The 22096-nt window shown below is 40.3% G+C and overlaps 1 protein-coding gene across 8 annotated transcripts in view; it reads left to right on the top strand.

The window, feature by feature from the left end:
* Positions 1–22096, top strand: part of prdm16 (PR domain containing 16) — a 234939-nt gene that overhangs the window by 202016 nt on the left and 10827 nt on the right. For 2 of the 8 annotated variants that reach the window (XM_017705804.2, XM_037536150.1), the window contains exons 4-12: positions 1777–1914; positions 11626–11728; positions 14050–14251; positions 14444–14591; positions 14944–15196; positions 15810–17346; positions 17506–17593; positions 20367–20536; positions 20705–20782. In XM_017705804.2, the coding sequence (XP_017561293.1) occupies positions 1777–1914; positions 11626–11728; positions 14050–14251; positions 14444–14591; positions 14944–15196; positions 15810–17346; positions 17506–17593; positions 20367–20536; positions 20705–20782 (2717 nt within the window). Of the gene's footprint in view, positions 1–1776; positions 1915–9669; positions 9958–11625; positions 11729–14049; positions 14252–14443; positions 14592–14943; positions 15197–15809; positions 17347–17505; positions 17594–20366; positions 20537–20704; positions 20783–22096 lie in introns of those variants that run through there. The other 6 variants (XM_037536151.1, XM_037536155.1, XM_017705810.2 and 3 more) reach the window with 6 other exon arrangements.

Raw genomic sequence — 22096 nt, 5'->3', positions numbered from 1 at the left:
TATTTGAGCAATGTTCATTTTTTTTAATGCAAGGAATCTACACATCTCTGATACTGAAATGGTGTGATTGCAAATGTTTAAACTATCCCCAGGCAGGGATCATTGTAACAGATGAAAGGTCTAGTTATAACATTTGTAAAAATGTCTGGTAAATTGATGCAAAACACAATTGTTGTGTGAACCGAACAAGTTTTTCCACCTAAATGAATAAAACATATTCATCATTATTCATAATCATTTGTGAAGAGAGCATGTGGCAAAAATGGCAAATATATATACCCCAAACCAGAATAAATATAAAACCAAAGTATATTTTACTTACATATTTTTGTTGTAATGCTTGAATCTTTCAGTAAATTAACTGCTTTTCTGTTTATATAAGGAGAATACTGTCAATCCTGGCTATGTTATCCTGGCTCACTCTCACTGAACGCAGTAATCAAGAAACAATTGAAAAAAGTTACTTTTATGGTATAAAAACAGTCTTCAGAGTGCATGTTGAGAAATATCTGTCTGATTACTGTGAAAATTCCCAGATGAAATTGCTATGGAATATGAGACTGAGTGAAACATATTTTCACCAATTAGATTTAAAATGTTATAAAATATTCATTTTAACATAGTTCTACATTATCAACAGTCGCGCATGCTACGTGTCTGGAGTGCAGTTTTAGGTGTAACTAAGAATACTGTCTGCTGCTGATGATGAAATGTCCTTCTTAGCCCAAACGTTTGCAGTGTAAAATTTACAGCTGCTTGGATTTATGCTAATCGTGCAGATATTTTGTTTCTGTCTTTATTGCTGAGTGCACACCTGATATTTAGTTTCAACTTAATAGATCAGAACGAAAGTTTTTGTTTTCAAAGAGCTGCACAGCAGTAATTTAGTGGTGTTTTTTACACTGTGGGTGGCTATCATATTAATGGAAGAGATAAGCACGTTTTCCCCCCTCTCGCAGTAAATCTTGCGTCCACTGTGAATGCAGTCCACTCTCCTTCCGGTCATTTCCTGACATTCTGTCTGTCTCCCCCTCCCCTCATGCTCATTCCCTGCAACTTGTAATGAACCCCTTAAACCCCCCAAACTTTACTTCCTCAGTGAAGTCTGATGCTGATCAGTGCAAAATGAAACATTCAGGATTAGTGTGGAAATAATATACGATAAAATACATCCACATTGTCAGTTTACATGTATTTGAGGTTTATGTGTGACATTAAAAAAACAAAACCAGTGTAAGTGAAAAACATAAACATGGCATACACACATACAGCCAGGGCTGGTTACATATTTATTTATTACAGTAATTGAGAACTTTCCCATTTCAAATAGCTATTGATTATAATAACCACTTCATTATTCACTTGAATGCCTATTTTCTACCTTTAAAACTTACTTTTCATGGGCTTCTTTGCAAACTGGCTGAGTTATTCTTAGGTTGTAGAAATGTATAATAGTAATCATGGACATTTTAGGGGTCAAAGGGTGTTTTCAGTGATATGCTGTATCTGCTTACATTTGACATTATGCTAATAGCAGTAAATATGTACCATAAAAATAATCTTAATTTTTTGATGTTTCTTGATCAGAAAGTGTTCCCTGTTGTCATTTTTTGTATCAAATCAGTCTGCTTTGTCTTCTTTGCAGCATTATTTGGTGATTATTTTTGACTCTCACTGTGTAGTGTATGGAGAGCTGTGTACTTTGGAGAGCTAATAAGTGATTACACTGTAAAATTAGAAGTGTTCTCATCAATACTGTGTCTGTGTGTGTTATAGGTAGTAGACGACATGGGCAATGTGAAGTTCTGTCTGGATGGAGTGCTTGAGGCCAGCGGGAGTTGGCTGAAGTATGTACGCACAGCACCATCCTATGAAGAGCAGAATCTGACTGTGTGTCACCTCAGTGAAGATCAGGTCAGCTGCTTTCTTCAGCCTGCTTTGGTCATCCATGCTGGACACTTGTGTCACTCTTGGTTTTATTTTAATGTTGGGTTCTCCGTTCCATCTACATACTCAGTATGTATCTCTGGTCTAACCGGCAACCTAGATACAAAACGACAACTCAGTCTCATAAAGGGATGGTTAAACATATTTTTTCAAATAATCAAAAGTCAGAGCATCTTGAAGATAGGGTTGGAGTCACTTAGCTTAGCATAATGAATGAAAGTCTTAGGGAAAGTAAGATGGCTTAGTTAGTCACCTTAATAGATGTTTGACCATTTATAGTGTGTAACTCAACTGAAAAAACTTCATCAAATTCGAATCATAATAAAATATCTCCTCTTCTGCTTACAAGCATAAATGTTAAAGGAGTCAAATGAAAGCTGTGAATAGTAACTAATATATAAAGTATATTAGTATAACATAAAAGCCAGCAGTTTAAGGGGTTAAATTGACCTGCCAATTTTTTAAAAAGTCTATTTACATATGCTTGCAGGGAGTTGAATATAGTATCAGACTTATGAGTCATAAATCAATGACTCAGCCTAGGCACAAAAAAATAGGACTGGACCTGTATTAAACCTCTATATTAAACTCGCATTAATATGTCAAAAGCTGGACTTAAAATGTGACCAAATGTTTCCAGAGAGCTGGACACTGTTGGTCTTTATGGGCTGGTATTGACACAGTGAGTTAACAAGAGCAATAACTGTAATCCTCTCAGGCAGCTGGTCATGTCAGGAAGACATGAAGAGGATCTGCTGATGTCACAGCACTAACTCTCCAACAATAGATAAAAAATGCAGCTATTGTTCACACAGGGCTGTTCTCAAAGTCTGTATCTAAGGAAGTGAGTCAACAGGCAATAAATGAGTCAAATATAGGAGATGGAAGAAGACACTCCTTGTAATTGATTGTCTACAGTTATTGTTGTCTTTTGAAGCACTGGGTATTCATTTACTGTCTGCAAGATAAGATACATGGTAGACACATGCAAAGGTTTCTACATGCCTGATACATTTCCTGGAAAACTTTGGGTGGTTCTGTATCTGGCATATCATGTCTGGAGAAGTCTTTAATCCTCACCTAGTAGACTGTGTTCAGTCATGTTCAGTCTTTACCCTGATATCACTAGTTCCAGCGTTTTTTAAAAGATTCTGATGTAGATGTAAGCATTTAGAGCGTTCCATTCTAGAGAGGCTCACAGAGTCTGAATTGTGGAGAACAGTGGTGAGAACCAGACACCTGAAGGGTGTAATGGCTCTAACAGCTCCCTCACAGAATGTTATTAAATGAAATCATTAGCAATGTTGCCTGATTATATGCGGGGCAAAAGAGCCAATAAATGATCATAGTACAGTAAATAAATAAACAATTCCAGGGCTGGTTAGTGCATCTTTCTTTTTGTCATTACTGGCTATAAATAAACAACAATCCAACTTGGGTTTAATTAGAGTTTTAAACTGTAATTGGTGACTATAGAATAATTGTTATCTGACAGCTCATTTACAACTCAGCTATATTGGTTTGACAACCATCCCGTGACCACCAAAATGAACTCGCATAATTTCAGAAAGGTGGATAGCCATGCCCCCCTTCCTGTACTGCAACCCCCCCTCCCCCCGCCCCAACACCACCACCACCAACCCCTACCTTGATTTGGGTCTGTGCAGTTGTTGGGTGTTGCAAGGCAAATTTTTTTTCTACTTAACAATTTTCAACATAAAAACTAAAAAGGATAGTAAATGGAGAATAAATGGTTACTTTTTGTATTTTATTCCAGGTAAATTTTGAGTTTTTATTGGTCTCTTCCCAAAGAAACCACACAATGTAAAGGGCAGTAGGCCTTTTATAAGGGAGTTAAAGAAGTGGGGTTGAGTTATGAGTTGTGTTTTAATATGACAGTAGTGATACATTAGTCTCCTGGTGCCCATCCTGCATCTGTGTTTAAGCATATCTTGTGAGGGTGTGTGTATAGGTGTGTGTGTGTGTGAATGCATTAGGACTGCAAGATATTGTAAAAATGCCGTTGATGTTACATGATTAGAAGCAAGCCCACGGACAGCTGAGGCTGATCTGGCTGCAGCTACCATAAATTGAATGACTGTGCTGTAGTAAATGATGCACTGCAATTACTTAATTCCAATGCATGCATCTTTCCCAGATGAGTAAAATATATTATGTCAACACTGTTGATGCCAAAAGTATGTAAACCGAAAGACAAAATTGTATTGGTGTAATACTTTTATTCATATGGAAATATTGTATAATCAATGTAAATCCTGTGCATCATATTTTTGAATGTGATTAGAGAGCTCATTTGCATATTGTAACCTCAGTATTGTTAATCGCAGTAAGAAATAACAAACAATGTGTTGTACAGCCCTAGAGTGCATGTCTGTGTTTGTGCACACACAAGTACTCAACTGGTCTCTAATTGCCAGACCAGAAAGTGTCTCTGTCCGAGAGAACAGCGAAAGCCGTGGCCTTTGTCCCCTCTTTCTCTTTCTTTCTCTCCCCCTCTTTCCCTCAGCCGGGCTGTCGACAGGGGCAACCGGCATGGTCACCATCGTCTTTGAGCCTGACACGTGAAACATAAGCCTAACAAACAGGGCAGGACTGGAGGGGGGCCACGGAGGGACGGCCTCGAAGACTGACAACCAACAATTGACTTCAACTAGCAAACCCGATCATTAAAGTCCTTTCACTTCAATGACCGGCCACTGCTGAGCACACAGGAGAATAATAGCTCCTGCTAAAATCACTCAACTAAATGTATGGTTTCTGTTTACTTTTCCCCCCTTCTTTCCGATAGTTAGCTGTTTTTTTCTCTTCCTTTTCCTCTTCCCTTTGCCGCACTTTATGCGGTGTCTTATGGACAACAGCTTATTATTTATTCAGAAAGGCGACACAATGCAAAAATGCATAATTCATCGAACTTTGTACTTTGCGGTTCTATTTGAGCATGCACAATGCATGAGTGGTATGGAAAATATGCGCACGCCCAGCAAATTTGGACGCGGCTGTAACCTTTTAAAACCCAACCCAGATCATTTATTTACTTGTTTACACATTTGTCGCTCATGTCCCGGACCCCGAAATACACGGCTGACCATGTATAATGCATTTCATGCATGCGGGTGCTTTTTTCCCTGCCTTTTTTTGTCATGGCACTTGGAAATGAATACAGATGTCGGTGGCTGTCACTTAAAGTGTGAATGGCTTTGAATAACAAGTGTCACCTATAGTGAGACCATTATGCTTTTGGCCAAAACTGGCCAGTTACATTTCTGATACTAGACTTATATCAGTTCTCTTTGATTGCTATCAACAAAAGGTGTTAACTGAATCGGTACATGAGAGCAAACATGTAAATATGTGAATGGAGAAGCTGGAAAACATAGACCTGAGATTAGATTCACAGCTTAGCACCATTCTCGAAGGAACTAAGAAAAGCTCAGTGCAGCTGAGACTCGTAAGTGCGTGTGTAGAAGAGTGTGTGTATGTGGTTGTTTTAGACTTACAGTGGACGCCAGAGCTTTGGAAACTGATTCTGTATGTCTCCTGTGAGGCAGTGTGGTGGTGACTTTAGAGCAGACTCTGTTCTATTGATTCAGTTGCCAGTGTTGATTATATTATTAATCGCGTAGGGATGCATCAATATGTGAATTGTGGGCCCATACTGATATCTGATATTTTTCATGTACATAGCTGCTGATACAGATATGTGAACATTTAGAAAATGTAGAAATTACAACTAAATCTGCCTGGATTAACATTACAGAGAAATGTTACACTGATTTCTGGAGAGTTACAAATTTCCATTTTCATTCACTTTTTATTTTTGACTTGATTGGAAATATCAACTTTTATGTTGTGTTTCATGACAAACAGACCAATAGAAATGCTCCATTTTATTTACTTGGAATGAAATCTTTTTACATTTACATATATTAAAAATGATGAATGTTTTTTCCTTCTCCTGAAAAGTTATCATTTTGGAGATGCAACAGTAACAAAATGTAAAACGGTAATATTAGATTACAAATAATATTAATACAGTAAGCATTGATTTTATGTATATTAAAGTGTTTGGTTTTCAAAAAACCTCTCCTCAGGGCAGCCTTGATCTAACTGTCATGATTAATTATATCATCCAGCTCCTGGTTTGGATAATCAGTACTTCTTTACATTAAATCAGCTGTACTGGTGATGGAATTTAATAAATAATTGCAGTGCCTGGGGGCATTGAGGAGAAATTTGGAACCAAAAATTTGTTCTTCTGAACAACTTTTAAGAATAAAGTCTTGTAACATTTTACTGTATTAATATTTATCTGTATTTTATTCTAATGTTATGTGGTGTTTTTATTGTCCATAATGCACATACTGCCCAGATAAAAGGTTAAAAATTGCTCAAGATTTTTACACAGTACTGTACATCATTAAATATCAGTTCAAAATATCGGTCATATCTAAACCAATTTCTGTGAGTGCTGATATGTTATAGCATCATTGTGCATCCCTATAATCAAGTGATGTGCTGATTATTTTGAGGGTTAATAATTAGAATAAATTTGAATAATTAATTGCATAATTAGAATAAAAATGGACTTAACTGATGAACCATGTATATATTTTAAATATTGCAAATAAATTATTGAAAAAGGGAAAGAGACTTCATTAAAAATGTATGAAAACACTGTCACAAAATGCATATACACTCACAGAAATGAATCAGCAAGGTGGTTTGACTTACAAACAGAAAATATGCTGACGTTAAATGACATTAATTTAGTAAATTTAGTAACAGATAAAATGAACGAAAACTTTATTTTAAACCAGAGAAGTGCATTCCAACAAAGCTCAAGTAATGTTCCATCAGCAGTTGAGCTTTACATTGAGGTAACAATGTCTGTGTACACTGACTGAATAGAAATGTGGTATAATTGAAGTTTATGCATTAATTTATGTTTTGAATGCTAATAGGTATGTCCACCAGGCTCTGTTTAACTGCAAGAAAGAGCAGTGGGGGAATTTAACGTTTAGTATCATGATGTAAATTGCCCAGTTTGTGACTCATTGAAAAGGTTCATTTTAATCTGTTTTTTAAATCAAGTAATGAAGTTTAATTGAATAATTGTGAGGCCTTTCCTCAATGACTCTATGTGTACTAAGCTGTCTGTTTGTGTATTAAGCCAGCCTGTTAACCCCCACCGACCCCCAGTCTTCATTTCTCAAGATGCACTTAAACCGTTTGTCATAACAACTGAAGTACTGAAGCTAGTCCTGCCATGCCATCTCCTTCTGTTCCTGAAGAGGCTTAGACACACACACGCACACACACACTCACACACACACACACACACACCTATAGCCACAAGTAGACTAACAAAACAATGTTCCTGGAGCCCTGTAAAAGTTTTCTTTCATTTCTTTCTTCTCTTATTAGATAGGTGCACATTTTTGCTGTTACGCTAATCAAGCGTAATTGCAGTTAAGTTGTGTTACATTTGCTGTTCCTAAAACACTAAGTAGGTGCCAGCTGTCTGGTTATTGTATGGCTCATGTCATACATTTTTTCTTGTATGTAATGTCCACTTAAGACAGTTGTGTAATATTATGTAACAAAAACAATCATAATGAATGTCTTAATGACCATTTACTGTCTCTTTTTATCTCTTAGAATAGCCTGTTTTGTTGCTGCGCCTTTAAGACTGATATGTGTAAATGAGTTCTGTTCTGACTGAATGGAGGCTGACGCCACATAATTTTAATGTGAGTAGGCAGGGCTAAAATACTGTAAGCTAAATAGGTGAATGTATGTGATAGTGTTGGTCTTTGTGACATCACAAAGACAATGAATTCAAAACAAACTATTTCTGCAGCGTAATTTCTATTATGGACTGTATGGACGTTTTTGAAACTTCGACAGTGCTTACATACTGCATCAATCACTTTTATTTAAAAAGCAAGGGTTTCCATTATATGGTTAAACCTTGCCAAGGATAAAATAAGATTTTCAATGGTGAATACTGGTTTGACAGTGTAATTTAGTCTGTGGGCAAAAATCCTGGAGGTTTTCACACAAAAAACTGTGGTGATCATGTTTTTCCAGCTTTTTGCACAATGTGGAGCATATTAATTACACAGTTAAGCTAAAGAGAGAAGTGTTGCTCATCTTATTACCAGGATTTTTTTTTAACTGAGGATGGTTAAGTGCTTTATTTGGATGGCTCAGTGGACAAATATAGGAATTTGTCCACACATCTGATCCCCTGCCTGCCTAGTATTTGTCTGGCTGTTCCTGTACTTAATTATAGCTATCCGAGTTTGTGCATGCATTCACGCCCCAACTTTATATGTTTTCACTTCCTTGTCCCTATGAGCATGTGTGTGCGTGTGTGTGTGTGAGAAACAGAGGGGGGATTATAGTGTGTCACCCTAGTGATGGATGATTCATCTGCCCCCAGCACTTGAAAGCGATGTGAGGAGGTCAAGATGCCCCTCTCAATGCTGTCGGATCCTCAAAAGATTTACTGTAGAGACAACTTAGCACCGTCGTAATGGATTGCTTTTAGGGGGGACAGGAGATGTCTGTGTATGCCTGCAGCATGGACTGCACTAGAACACACACCAGCTCAGTTTATCCCCAAACTTCTGCCTGTGCTGCCTTATCATTAAAGCAGTGAGTTCCCATGAAGAGAGAGATGTTGAAGAGCCTCTCACTGTGGATTTTGTTGATCATGCAAATCCATTCAAAATAATGGCAAATGCATCACTGTAAACGGATCAGAAGGTCCTAAAAGAAACATAGAGTGGTTTATAAATATGGCTTAAACATGGTAGATAAACTGTTAAATCCTAAATTCGTTATTTTTCATGCATAAAATTTAGTTTGTCTACAATCAAATAATTTATGAATATGAAAATAAATAAATAATTTAAGCTTAATACTTACATTATATTGTGATGTAACAGATGTACTGTACATGTCACAATTATTTGTTTAATGTTTATTTTTGAAATGTTTTTTTGTCCAGAAATCTGGTGAGATCATTTAGATTCTTGCCTCATCGGTATGTCTGTGTTTTTTTAATCGGATGCGCAGTCATGAACCCAGAATGCTTTTCCAGTTGTTTCCAGCGCAGTTGTTATTATCGACATGTTACAGGCTGGTAAACCCATGAATTCAATCAGAATTACAGCCGGAATCCGTCGTTATTTTTGCCACATTGAAAAGTCTGAGCGCGGTTGTTGTGAGCGCGGTTGTCTTCCGTTTGATCTGAACGAGAGCACGCGCGCTTTTTAAGATGTGCCGCTTGCCTCGCAGCGTCCTGCGCGCGCTGTCCTCGATAACGTGCTTTTCTAAACAGTATTTTCTGCACGTGCACAAATGTTTAGAGTGGAGGTAAACAGTGTAAACATATGGAGTGGGCCTCTGGCATGATTGCTGGTGCAGAGAGAGAGAGAGAGAGAGAGAGAGAGAGAGAGAGAGAGAGAGAGAAAGAGAGAGAGAGAGAAAGAAAGGCGGAAGCCAAAGCCAGGTGTGCTCGTGCGGCTCGCGAGCCCTTTTTTCTGGGTGTCTGCGGAAGATGCGCTGTGCGCGCTGTGAGCGCCGTGGACGCTGTCCGTCAGCGGCGGATGAGCGCAGCGCTGAGAGCAGCAGCGCAGGGAGAAGAGCTGGGGAGGAGATAAGAGGGGAGGAGCGAGGGGGGGACCTCGCTAATGAAGGAGCCTCAGCGCTCATCAGGAGAGGCGCCGGAGCTGATACACAGAGAGTGCACGAGAGCACGACCGGGCGCTTTCTCTCTGTCGCGCGCGCTGTCTCCCTCTGTCTCTCTCTCTCTCTGTCTGTCTCTGTGTCTGGCTGACGAGCGGCTGGGCTGCTCCGTGTTGAGCCCCGGCTCGCGCTGCTATGGGTTGGGTGGTGAACTCTACCGGGACCGAACCGCTCGCGCGCCTGGAGCCTCTCAGATCCACCGCTCGACAACTTCCACAAGCCTACGAGCACAAGGTCAGATACGAAATCCTTACGCTTCATTATTCATGCTTAGACTAATGAGAATAATAATGATAATAAAAATAATAATGACGTTCCCAATATCTGCGAATTCATGCAAAAACAAGATGCAACATATATGTTTAAGTTTTATTATAATATATAGTATAATAATTATTATTATTATAATAATCGTTTTTTACATTTCACGAATAAAAATATAGTCATATACTGCTTTTATTTATTACAGTAATATAATAGCAATAGTAATAATAATAATAACAAAAACTTTGCAGGTGTTTGAGCTTTTGGATTTTGATATTTTATGCTTCCTTTTCATTATTAATGCTGTTTCAGACAGGAAGATAATTAATAACAAGATTATAACATGTTTATGTAAATAATAATAATAATATATTGCGAAGTCTATGAGATGAAAGTAAAATATCAGATGTAATATATTCTTACCTGTTTTATGGGATCCTTTATTCATGTCTGCTCTGATAATAATATTAAAAACACTATTAAAGTGGTGTGTGTTGTTTGTGGGGTCTTTCTGTCCCGTCTTGTTGTGAAGCTGATGGTCTTGGCCTACTTCTCTGTCCCACCTGTGTGTGCCAGTGCCGGTTTGGGGGGGGTGGGGTGGGGGGGGTTGGCCTATCTTCTGCGCTGTGTTGGTGCTGAGCGCCCCCTGCCGGCTTCTGCGCCTCTCTGCTCGTGTGATTAATGAATTGTTCCGCTAAAGTCCAACTGCTGCGCGATTTTACCCTTTAATCTCTTCTCCTCGCTTCTCCCCAGACTGTTCAGAGACGCACCTTTTAGACCAGAGTAAAGATGAAGAGGACTTCTTTTCGAGCTGCTTTCCGTTTTCAGTTCTTCTTCTTATTATTATTATCTTACTGGCCGAATCTCGCGCCCCTGAGCGCTAAACTGTTCCTCAAACTGTTACAGGAATGTGCATTTAATCTTTATTAACTGTCATGTAATAACAGTGTGCTGCAGTCTCGAGACTCCTGCTGAAATAGTTTGAGTGTTTCTGTTTGCATTTCACGGTCACGCGTTCAGAGACTGCAGCCCCGAAGACTCAGGCGCGCGACAGTGTGTTTTGTGTGTGCGCGCACGCGTGTTTGTTCCAGGCTGCACAATGCGATGCCAGTTTTTGTGCTAATGTTTTCAGTTCCAGGCTGCTTTTTGTGTACATGTGGGTAAATTGTGAATATGAAGCTGTAATGTTTCTGGTCTGTCACGGGCTTTTTTTACTGAGCCACACTGACAGAGCCAAACACTTTCAGCTCTCTACTGCACGGTGCTGGCAGAATCAGCCTCCTTACTGTGTTGTTGTGTTTTGTTATAAATACTGCTGTTCATAAAGGAACGCGCTTTGAAAATGCTTGCCTGATATCATACTACTGATAATGAATAGCATACAGAACAGAATTTATACGGTGTAATAATAATAATAATAATAATAATAATAAATAATGTTGTTGTTATACTTATTATTATTAATACTATTATTGTTGTTGTCATTATTACTACTAATGATAATAATAATAATAGCAATAGGTAATATTAATAATAATAATAATACATTTCATTTAAAAAAACTTAAATATGAGTTTGTGCAAAATTGTTGTGTTCTGTTTCCCAGAAACTTATCCTGTACTCTTTTTTTTCTCATAGATTTATTATAAAGCTATTAGAGATATTGAGGTAGGGGAGGAGTTGCTGGTTTATATGAAGGACGGAGTTTTCCCTGAGGGCTCCATGGCACCCAACCTAGAAGGTAAGATTAATGCACATCGTTAAGCAGTGTTTTAACCAAACTGCACACTGATATGATACGCAGTCAAATGCTTGGTTCAGTGGTACAGCAGAGGAGCTGATAGACTGTTTGAGGCAGCCCTGCTAGATTCCCTGTGGGATGTGTATGTAAATGTAGTTACCTTCCAGTTTAAGAACAGGGGAAAATACCTTACTGAGCTGTACCCATTTATTTCTACAAAGAAAGTTGCCATGAATGAAATGAATGGGCAGGTGGGTTTGGGGAAGTAAGTACAGATTAAGCACATTCAGAAGGTTTTTACAAGAATTTCCTGCTGAAGTGTGAGCTATTTTAATCATTGTGATGGAAACATAAACATAAAACCAAATATGCCATTACCTTTAATACCAGAGGATCATCAACTTTAGTTGATTACAATAATAAAAGCAGTTAATAGGTGGTTAATAGGTGAAGCTTTCTTAAATACTTACTTTATTTGTACAGATTATATTTAGTCTAGATTCTTGCTGCATAAAATCTGAAAGTTAAAGAGTCCTGTTTAAATAAATTACATTTATCCAGTAGACTTCTCTTTCTTTCTCATGTCATACAAAATGTCCAAACTGGAGTAATGATTAAATAATAGGTAAGTTGTTCCTGGAGACATATTTTTTGTATTAGGGTTGATTTTAGAGAAGAAGCTATGAAGCATGCCTGTCCTGCTGTAAAACATGGCTCAGGCAGGTATTTGTTATAGCTGCAGTCTTTGTCTAGCACAAATTGTTTTGTCTGATAGATACATATCGTCAGATCTCTCTGCCAAAATAGAAAGTGAGCATGATAGAATGGAGTGAGGACTCAGAGACTGAAAGAAAGTGAGAGATCTTGGCTAAGATGGAAAGAGAGCCATCGACAGATACTGTGCAGGCTCAGCAGAGTCAGACCGATAGAAAAGACGGAATGACGAAGGAAGCATTCTAAAGAAAAGACAAAAAAAGCACAAAAGCAAGTGACTATGGTCAAGAGAGTCAGTCTGTCAGACAGAGTCTGAGAGGCCAACAGATAGGCAGTGAAAGAAGGATAGAGAGACAGAACATGGGAGAGAGCTCTCTACACCTCCTCCTCTTGGCTTATCGGTGCTGGAATTTGGAGTGGGGCTTGAGGAGTCTCGGGGGACCTCACCCATGCTCACAGATTAGCCGCTAAACTGCACATAATTGTGTTCCCCCTACTTCTCTCCAAGAGCTATTAGTTTCCCACCCACCCCCCCCTTTTTTCCAGCATTCCTCCCCAGTCCTCAGTGCTGCAGATGGGACAGAGAGATAATGCAACAAATGTATTTTTGTGCCTTTCTCCAAACAACATAAAAAAGAAATTAAAAATTGATAAAACTCATTTTCCATTGACATTGAATCTGTATTTAGTCTAAATTTATTCTGTTGAAACCTTTCAGTCCTTTCTTGCATTTTTAACATTTGCATTGAGTTTCAAAATATTCATTTAAATGCTTCCACAGCAAACAGTGCTTTCTTATTAATATGAATAAAACAAAGAACGTACAGTTTGAATGAGGTAATGAAGCATAAATACGGGCTTTATAGATGTTTTACAAGCTTTTTTGGACTTCACTAACCAAAACATTCGAATAGCATCAGAATAGCACACCACAGAGGGGACCGAATGTTGAGTGTAATAGCGCCCACTTTAGCTTGGTAAGCGCACATCATACTCCATATGTACTAAATGGACTATGTAGGAGGAATTCTTTGTGTGGGGTCAAAATAAAAATGGTGGTCACCAAGGGGTCATACCCTGGCTGTTGATTTTCCACCATTTGTGAGCTTGGCAACTCCTCTGTCCTGGACAATTTTAAGGTTGCTGAACTTGAAAATACTCTCATAACCATTGAACTTGGCACTTAAGTCAGGATATTACCATGGAAAAAGCTGCCACATTTTTATTTGTTTGACCTTGGTCATAAAAATTATTTTATTAAACAAAGGTTTGCAACCTAAAACAGGAAAGCATGCCGTTGTTTTCTTTGGCTGTTTCCCACTTCCCCAAAACTTCACAATGATTTTTGTGAAATTACCAGAATTATTGAAATTGAAAGTGTAATTTGTTTCACATTTATGTGGTTTTGATATTTTTTTTATTCACAAATGTTTGGTAGTTATAACAAGCCCTTTCAACAAGCGACACCATTATTGATATATGTAAAAGAGGAAGCACTGAATATACACACTGTATTGTTTCAGTTAATGAGAAATATACATTACCTCTATTGTCTCTTTTTCTTTTTTTTAACTTTTTTTTTTAATGATACCATTCTGTCATTTCAGATGAGCAGATGTACCGATGTGAAGACTGCGATGAGCTCTTCTCCTCAAAGCTGGAGTTGCGGAGGCACCAGAAGTACTCCTGCAGCAGTGGTAACTCCATCTTTGACACACTAAGTGAAGACCTCAAACAGGAGCGGGAGGACAGTGATGAACCAGTGTACGAGTGCAAAGACTGTGAGAAGATCTTCCCCAGCGAGTACAGGTAGCGACTCAGCCATGCACCGTATATATTCGTTTAATAACAATAGTAACTCTCTTTATTAATCTGGTAGAAATATTGCCCATGATATTATCAGCTACTTAGAACAGAACAGTAATGCCTCAACACAGACTGCTCAAAACACATATTTCTGTCATGGACTTGAGTGTTAATGCTTGCAATCTGTTTTCCTAGTCTTGGGCAGCATATGGTTGTGCATACAGAAGAAAGGGAGTACAAGTGTGACCAGTGCCCCAAAGCTTTCAACTGGAAGTCGAATCTAATTCGTCATCAGATGTCACATGATAGTGGCAAGCGATTTCAGTGCGAAAACTGTGATAAGGTAGGCTCCAGTAGCCTTTTCTAACCCTGAAGTGTCATTCTTGGTCCTGATTCTTGAAAAGATTCCTGATCTGCTGACCATGAGTTAGTTTATGCCACGAAGAGGGCATTTATAGCCATCCACTGATTTTTGCTGATTTGACTGTTATAGTCACATAAATACCAAGAGAAAATTAAGTACTTGTTGTAATTTCATAGTTTTCATAAAGGAGCCTATTTATGTTTATATAACATCTAAAAAGCTTCTTTGCAGAAGTTTCCGCTTCCCTGACCAAAATGCTTGTTCAGGTTAGCGATTGTGTAGCGGTGGACTCCTGGTGTTAAGTTGGCATATTTGTGCATGTCTCCTCCAGGTGTTCACAGACCCTAGCAATCTGCAGCGCCACATCCGCTCACAGCACGTCGGTGCCCGTGCCCACACCTGCCCTGAGTGTGGCAAGACCTTCGCCACCTCCTCAGGCCTCAAGCAACACAAGCACATCCACAGCAGTGTCAAGCCTTTCATGTGTAAGTCTGAGCAGGCTTGTCTAAGCCTCAGATACAATTACCAGTGTCCAACGGCCTCCCGGCTAACTCCTCCCCAAGATGACAGCTGTTGTTTTATAGGTCAGAACATTAAATGAAATTTTAGAGCCATTTTTGTTCTGTTCCGCATTTGTTTTGCGTTTCTCTCTTCTTTTTCTCTTTCTCTCGCTCTACTTTTTCACTCCATTTTCCCCTCCCTTTTTTGTTTCTTTACTGTGCATTTTCCTTTGAGGGCCCATAAGGCTTGTCAATGGCCCAGGCACATTTGACATGTAAAGGTAAATGTCTCTGTTGTGTTTCAGCTGTCCACTGACTGATGCTGAAACAATACAGTCTTCTTCTCATCTTTCTGCTTGGCTTTTTTGGCTTCTCTATGTTCTGCCTGTCATTTGTGTGTATAGCTCAAATGCATGTATACTTTGGCAGTATATATGTATTTGTTTGTATTTGTATGTACACAACTCATTTTTCACATTTCATTTTTCATCATCTAATTTTATATTAACCACAGTTAATATGCTAATCAATCATTGTATCAGCAAGACCAGCTACAGAGATGCTGGACTATGTATGATCACAAAATATGTTAATCAGCATGGGTAATTCATTGATATATGGCCAGCTTACTTGCTTACTTAATAATAATGAATTCGCCTGATGAGATTAAAAACAGTATGTTAATAGAATTAATCAGGCATGTGTGTTCTCCCAGGTGAGGTGTGTCACAAGTCCTATACCCAGTTTTCCAACCTGTGCCGCCACAAGCGGATGCATGCAGACTGCCGCACACAGATCAAGTGCAAGGACTGCGGGCAAATGTTCAGCACTACCTCCTCCCTCAACAAGCACCGGCGCTTCTGCGAGGGCAAGAACCATTATAGTCCTGGAGGCATGTTCACACCAGGCATCCCTATGACCTCTAGCCCCATCATGGGCAAGTCTAAGCCCCATCCTGGCCTGAATCATGGTGGACTTGGCTTCAGCGATTACTTCCCCTCTCGGCCTCACCACCCAGGTCTGCCCTTCTCCACTGCACCTCCTGCATTCCCATCCCTTTCCCATGGCTTCCCAGGAATCTTTCCTCCATCACTATATCCAAGGCCACCATTGTTACCCCCAAGCCCATTACTAAAGAGTCCACTGAGTAACAGTCAAGATGGGAAGCTCCCTCACGGTCCCCTTGATGCTCCTACCCTTCCAATGGTTACATCTGTTAGCAACACCAATGGCAACGCAGGGAGTGGCTTCAGTAGCCAGTCCGAGGAAAATCGCGAATCCAAGCTGGACTTATCCTTCCCAGATGGCAAGAATAAGGTGAAAATGAGTGACATGTCTGATGGAAGTGACTTGGAGGACGTTAATACCACAAGTGGCACTGATCTAGACACCACCACTGGCACGGTTTCAGGTTCCGATCTGGACAGCGAAGCAGAGAGTGAACGAGAGAAAAGTCGAAGGAAGTCTGGGCAGGAAAGCAAGCAAGATGAGGTCAGCAGCAGCTCTGTGTCAGTGTCCAGTTCAGGCAATCTTCCTCATGACCGTCCCTTCCTCTCTTCTCAGCATTCTTTCTTCCCACCACCTGATGAGCAAGCACTTCCACCTACCGGTGCAGCAACTGACTCCATCAAAGCCATTGCTTCCATTGCTGAAAAGTACTTTGGGCCAGGCTTTATGGGCTTGCAAGAAAAGAAAATGGGCTCTTTGCCTTACCATTCCATGTTCCCTTTTCAATTCTTACCCAACTTTCCACATTCCTTATACCCTTTTACAGACAGAGCTCTCAATCCCAACATGTTCCTAAAACCAGAGCCAAAATCACCTCGTGAGCACATACAGAAAATGCCCACCACTACTGCTACAGAGTCGCCCTTTGACCTCACTACCAAGCCCAAGGAGGTGAAACCCCTCCTTCCACCCTCCAGCAAGCCTTCCTTGTCCTCTAGTGCACTTCTGCCCAGTGGTGAGGAACAGCCTCTGGATCTGAGCATAGGCAGTCGGAGCAGAGCCAGCCAGAATGGCGGAACACCTGATCAGCGCAAGAACCATGTCTATGGCACAAATTGCAAAACGCCAGTTAAAGATGAGCATCCACTTCTAAACCAATCTCAGAATCTCCATCAAGCCCAGATGCCTCAGCAGCAAGTGTCCCTCCCACAGCCACCTCCTCCCCAGCAGCAGCCCTCTCTACACTACGCCAAGCCCTCACCCTTCTTTATGGACCCCATCTACAGGTATTTCAATCCGAGTAGGTCACAATGTAAGACACAAAGCACGAAGAATTTCTGTCCGAGTGCCTCTGTCTGACACAAGCTGGTGTGTGCTTTAGGTGCCAAACAAGGACTCTGGCAGACCTCCTTCGTTTGTACGTAACCCTCTGTGTTGTTGTCCAGCAGGGTGGAGAAAAGGAAGCTGATAGATCCTGTAGGAGCACTGAAGGACAAATACCTGAGGCCATCTCCACTGCTCTTCCACCCTCAGGTACCTCATGCATATATCTGATCCCTTGTAATACACCATAATGACCATTGAGATCTGTGCTCGTAACAAAAAGATTTAAAAAGCAAATTAAAATCCCCTTGGACACAACGTCCAGTATAGGACAGAAAATTATAAGTACAATCCTGTATCAACATGCAGATTTCAAAACCACGTGGTTGCAATTTTGAATCCCTTCATGGGATGTCAAAGGTTGTGATTTAATGATGTATCACAAGCTGTGATGAAAAAATGATTAGTTCCCATATTAAGAGTTCAGACAACCCTGATGTTTCTTTATGAATCCCAGTGAAAGGATTGTACACTATGACAAAATTAACTGCAGAACCTGATGTACCTAGAACTGTACTTTTAACAGTATGTGTCTGCTACAATATGCATATGGATCTCATATTTTAAAATAGTAACATGCTGTCATATTCATTCAATCCATTGTAGTCCACATTAAAACTAAAACGCATAGTATTGTAATGGGTTGTTTCAACATGAGCCATGGTCATGAAGACCTGTATTTTTAACACAGAATTACTTTAATCAGAAATAAGATAATAAGATAATCTTGAAAGTGGTGCGGCCTTTTCTGGCACACAGTGTGCAAAGTTCAGGTTGTTATCTTCTACTTTGAAAAACAATCCCCATTGTTTATGGTAGCATTTCAGACTTTTCCCACCTTTGAGCAATGATAAAATGAAAATATTATTAATAATAACCTTTTGAATTGGAGCAAGTCATCCCATGTAGTGCTGAAGTACAGCTAAGTTTAGTCGATGCATTGTTTCTGTGTAGCTCTACTCGGAGGCCCGCTGCTAATAACTTCCTACCATTTTTTTGCCCTGGCTGCCTAGATAATGTCTGCATGTCCATCAGGCACTTCCTGTGTTTGTGTGCAGGAGAATGGCCTCTCTTGTTGGGAACTGTCTTATCTGACCTGTAAATCTGTTCTGTATCAATGCGGAGCTACCTCCCCCAACCCCGAACAGTCTTTTTCTCTTTCTTTCTCTCTCTCTTTTTCATCCACCCTGTCTCTCACCTCAGCCTGCTCTCCTCTGGGTGGCATAAGGACAGCTGGGCAGGCCTGGTCTGAGAGATGAGAACGTTGTTACAGATGTTGGGGAGATGTTGATGTTTACTAATTTCCTTCCCACACATCCAACATCCTTACAATGCGATGGGAATGTGTGACAGACATGTATTACAGATGAGTCACAATGAATAGCAGATGATGTAATACTTCACATTTTGAGACATATAGAATTCACTGTGTATACAATGAACGCAGGACAAGAATAGAATTTATTTGGTTCCTTTGCTGTTTAATGTTAGATCAGAAAACATTTCTATGGTAATCAGTGAACGATAATTCTGATAAGTTGAAGGAACAAATGGTGAACCAAACAGACCTTCCAAACTTAAATCAGTGGAGTGACGGAATCAAGGTGCAACTCAGACATGGATAAATAAATTGAGACAGTGTGTCTGTCTCCATGTTTATCCATATTCCAAAAGCAGGAAGGATGTAAGCTGTTTTTGGCCATCAAGCTGCATAGCAAAGTCTTTGTTCTGCCTCTAATGGGGAAGTGCTATCAGCGAGGGGTATCTTAAACTGCATTGTATGGTTACCATTCGCAGAGGTGAATGGCTCATTCAGACGCTTCTCTTAGAGACTTGTCGGGAACAAAGTGGAGGGCCAGGGGCTCCCAGGGGGCTGCTCGAGTGGCTGCTAACGTGCCATAGGTCAGGGAGGTGACTCTTGAACAGCACAATCAAGTCTCGACCTTCTGATATACAGCTTCCTCCGGCTTTCCGCCCCGTCTTATAATGATGCAAAAATCCCCTGCTCTCTGTCAGAGCCCCCAGTTATTATGAGTTATTATGTTCTTCAGGTAGGTGGAAACAAGACAATATCTCCAAGAGGTCATAATCTAAGTCACAATCTGAACTCCAGTGATCAGTTTCTCAGGCCAGATTAATCTGAACTTTGGTTAAAAGCATCTTCATCAGAAAATTTCCTCATTGAAAGTAGTTCTTAGTGCCAGATTAGACCTAGTGTGCTTCAGATTTCAGAATCAAGGCACTGTCTGTGGATCCAAGTACCCTGAAAGTAGTGAGGGGAAGTCCCCTTTCAAGGAAAATGCCATTCTCACCAGAGCTTTTGCAGAAGAGCACTCTTTCAAGTCAGGTACTATTATTTTCAAGCTGTGCTTCACTGGTTTTAGCAGTGGAAGCTTAACTCAGCCTTCTACATGAAGGTTGACATTGATATCGCATTCATGTGGTTGTTGCTGCACTAAATGTATGTTGTAATGTATTTCCAAAAGTATCCTTGTAATCAGTGCATAAAGTATAAGATGGTTTCATTGCTGACAGAGGAGTTGGTATGCCCTGAAACAGCCACGCATGAGTCTAAGGTCGCAATGTCCAGTATCAACCATTGGTTAGAGAGAATAGAGCTGTACTGCAGTTGAACTGTGCTCTCCAGAGTGATAGAGCACCATTGATTACTTCTGTGATGATACTGTGAAGTGTCATTTGTGATCCAGAACTAACTGTCCAACATCAGAACGTGATCTCACTAAAGTCTCTTGTGACACATCTAGCAAGTTTCCACTTGCCATTGCTACTTCATGACTGTTTCAATCTGGTGAAATTTCAGACTCTTTTGCAAGGCCTTATAAGTGGCATTCATTGCATGGTCTAGGCCTACACAGCTGTTATGCTCTTGACCTGACCTGATCAAGAGCTCTTACCTTTTCAGATGTCTGCAATGGAGAACATGACTGAAAAACTGGAGAGCTTTGGTGCTTTGAAACTGGATGCTCCCAATTCCTTACAGCACTCCTCACACCACCTCTTTAACTTCCGTTCCCCTCCCCCTTCTCTGTCTGACGCTATCCTACGCAAAGGCAAGGAGCGGTATGCCTGCAGGTATGCACAAGCCATCTGTCTGAAAGCTGTAACATGTACTCGTATTAGTAATCAATTAATAGTAATTAATTATGGAAATAGTCAATCTCACCTATTTTCATGATTCTGCAGACATTCATTGCTGTGTTTTTGCTTAGCTGAATAAAAGCCCATTTTCACATGCTGCAGGTACTGTGGGAAAATCTTTCCCAGGTCGGCTAATCTTACCAGGCACTTACGAACACACACGGGAGAACAGCCCTACAGGTAAGCTGCTCGAAAACACACACACACACATACCTACGCACAGCCCTAAAAGTAAGCCAACCCCCTATAATGTACATGCACACAGAGTGTAACCTCAGCTATGTGAATCCGAGGCCACACAGTCATCCAATGCAAACATGAGAGACTGAAATACTGAAGTGTCGACATCACTCCATAATCTAAAGATTTATTCCTGCTTGTGACATGCCTACTTTACAAAGCAAGAGAAATGCATTTCACTCATGCTTGACACACAGACACAAACAGACATTAAGAAAAATGGGCACTTTTTTGCTATTTGATCAGCACATGAACTACAGCCTCATGCTTTAGTGATGGTTGCATAGACACAGCCAAAAAAGAGAGACTGAAAGAAAGAATAAAAAGTGGAGCTGGAGAAAGAGAAGGAAGATTGATTTTGTCTGTACAGATGTTCTGGAGTTAAAGTGGGTAGAGCAAGCTCTGGACAATGTTGGACGGTAATAGCGCCCTAGAGACATCCTTGCACTGTTTATAGAGCCGCTTAATTATCACAGATTTGGCTCCCTTCCAGCCACACACAGCCCTACTTGGTGAGGATGAGGGTGTTCTGTAGAGGGAGCCTTTGATTTGCACGATGCTGTGGCCTTAAGCAGAGCAGTAGGCTAATGGGGGAAAATGAACTCGAACCTACATGTCTGATGGCCAATGTCTACCTTCTCTAACAGACCAATAATTTGAAGTTCCGCAGTGGTAAAGTGTAAGATTGTATAGTGGTGCTAAGAAAGCCATTTAAGCCATCTGCACCATCTCCATCCATTCAAGCAAATTTAAGTGCCTATGGCCACTTATATCTTATGTTGTACGTTTACCTTATCTTTTTAGTTATGTTTCTGAAATCACCTGGGTCACCTCTGCCTTGGCTAATTTAAGGGCTTTTTCCGGGAACGTGAACGCAAGTTCAGCCTGAATCTTGCAACTCTTTGTGTTTACCACATCTACCGAAGTGGTTTGTGGAGGCAGTCCGTTAGATAGAGAACCTCCTATGGGACGTGGCCACTGCATGCTTGGCTCCTTCACAACAATCCCCTGATTAGCTCGTTTAGAAACAATTTACCCTAACAAATGGCAGACATCACCATCATCTCCCCTCCTCACTTTGAGGCAATAAGGCTGAGGCGGGCCAGTATCAGAGCCGGACTGCACTCAGCCGTCTTCATGCTTCATTGTAGTAGGCTATTTGCCTGCTCTAGATGCTATCGGCTCTAGTCTTTGCAGCGAAATTGGCCCACTAGGGCTGACCATTGAAAGACCCCATTCAGATTGTAACGCTCC

This window comes from Pygocentrus nattereri, chromosome 29, assembly GCF_015220715.1.
Source record: "Pygocentrus nattereri isolate fPygNat1 chromosome 29, fPygNat1.pri, whole genome shotgun sequence".
Classification (NCBI taxonomy): Eukaryota; Metazoa; Chordata; class Actinopteri; order Characiformes; family Serrasalmidae; genus Pygocentrus; species Pygocentrus nattereri.
Note: the sequence above shows the minus strand (reverse complement) of the source record. Positions and strands in the feature narration are given on the sequence as shown.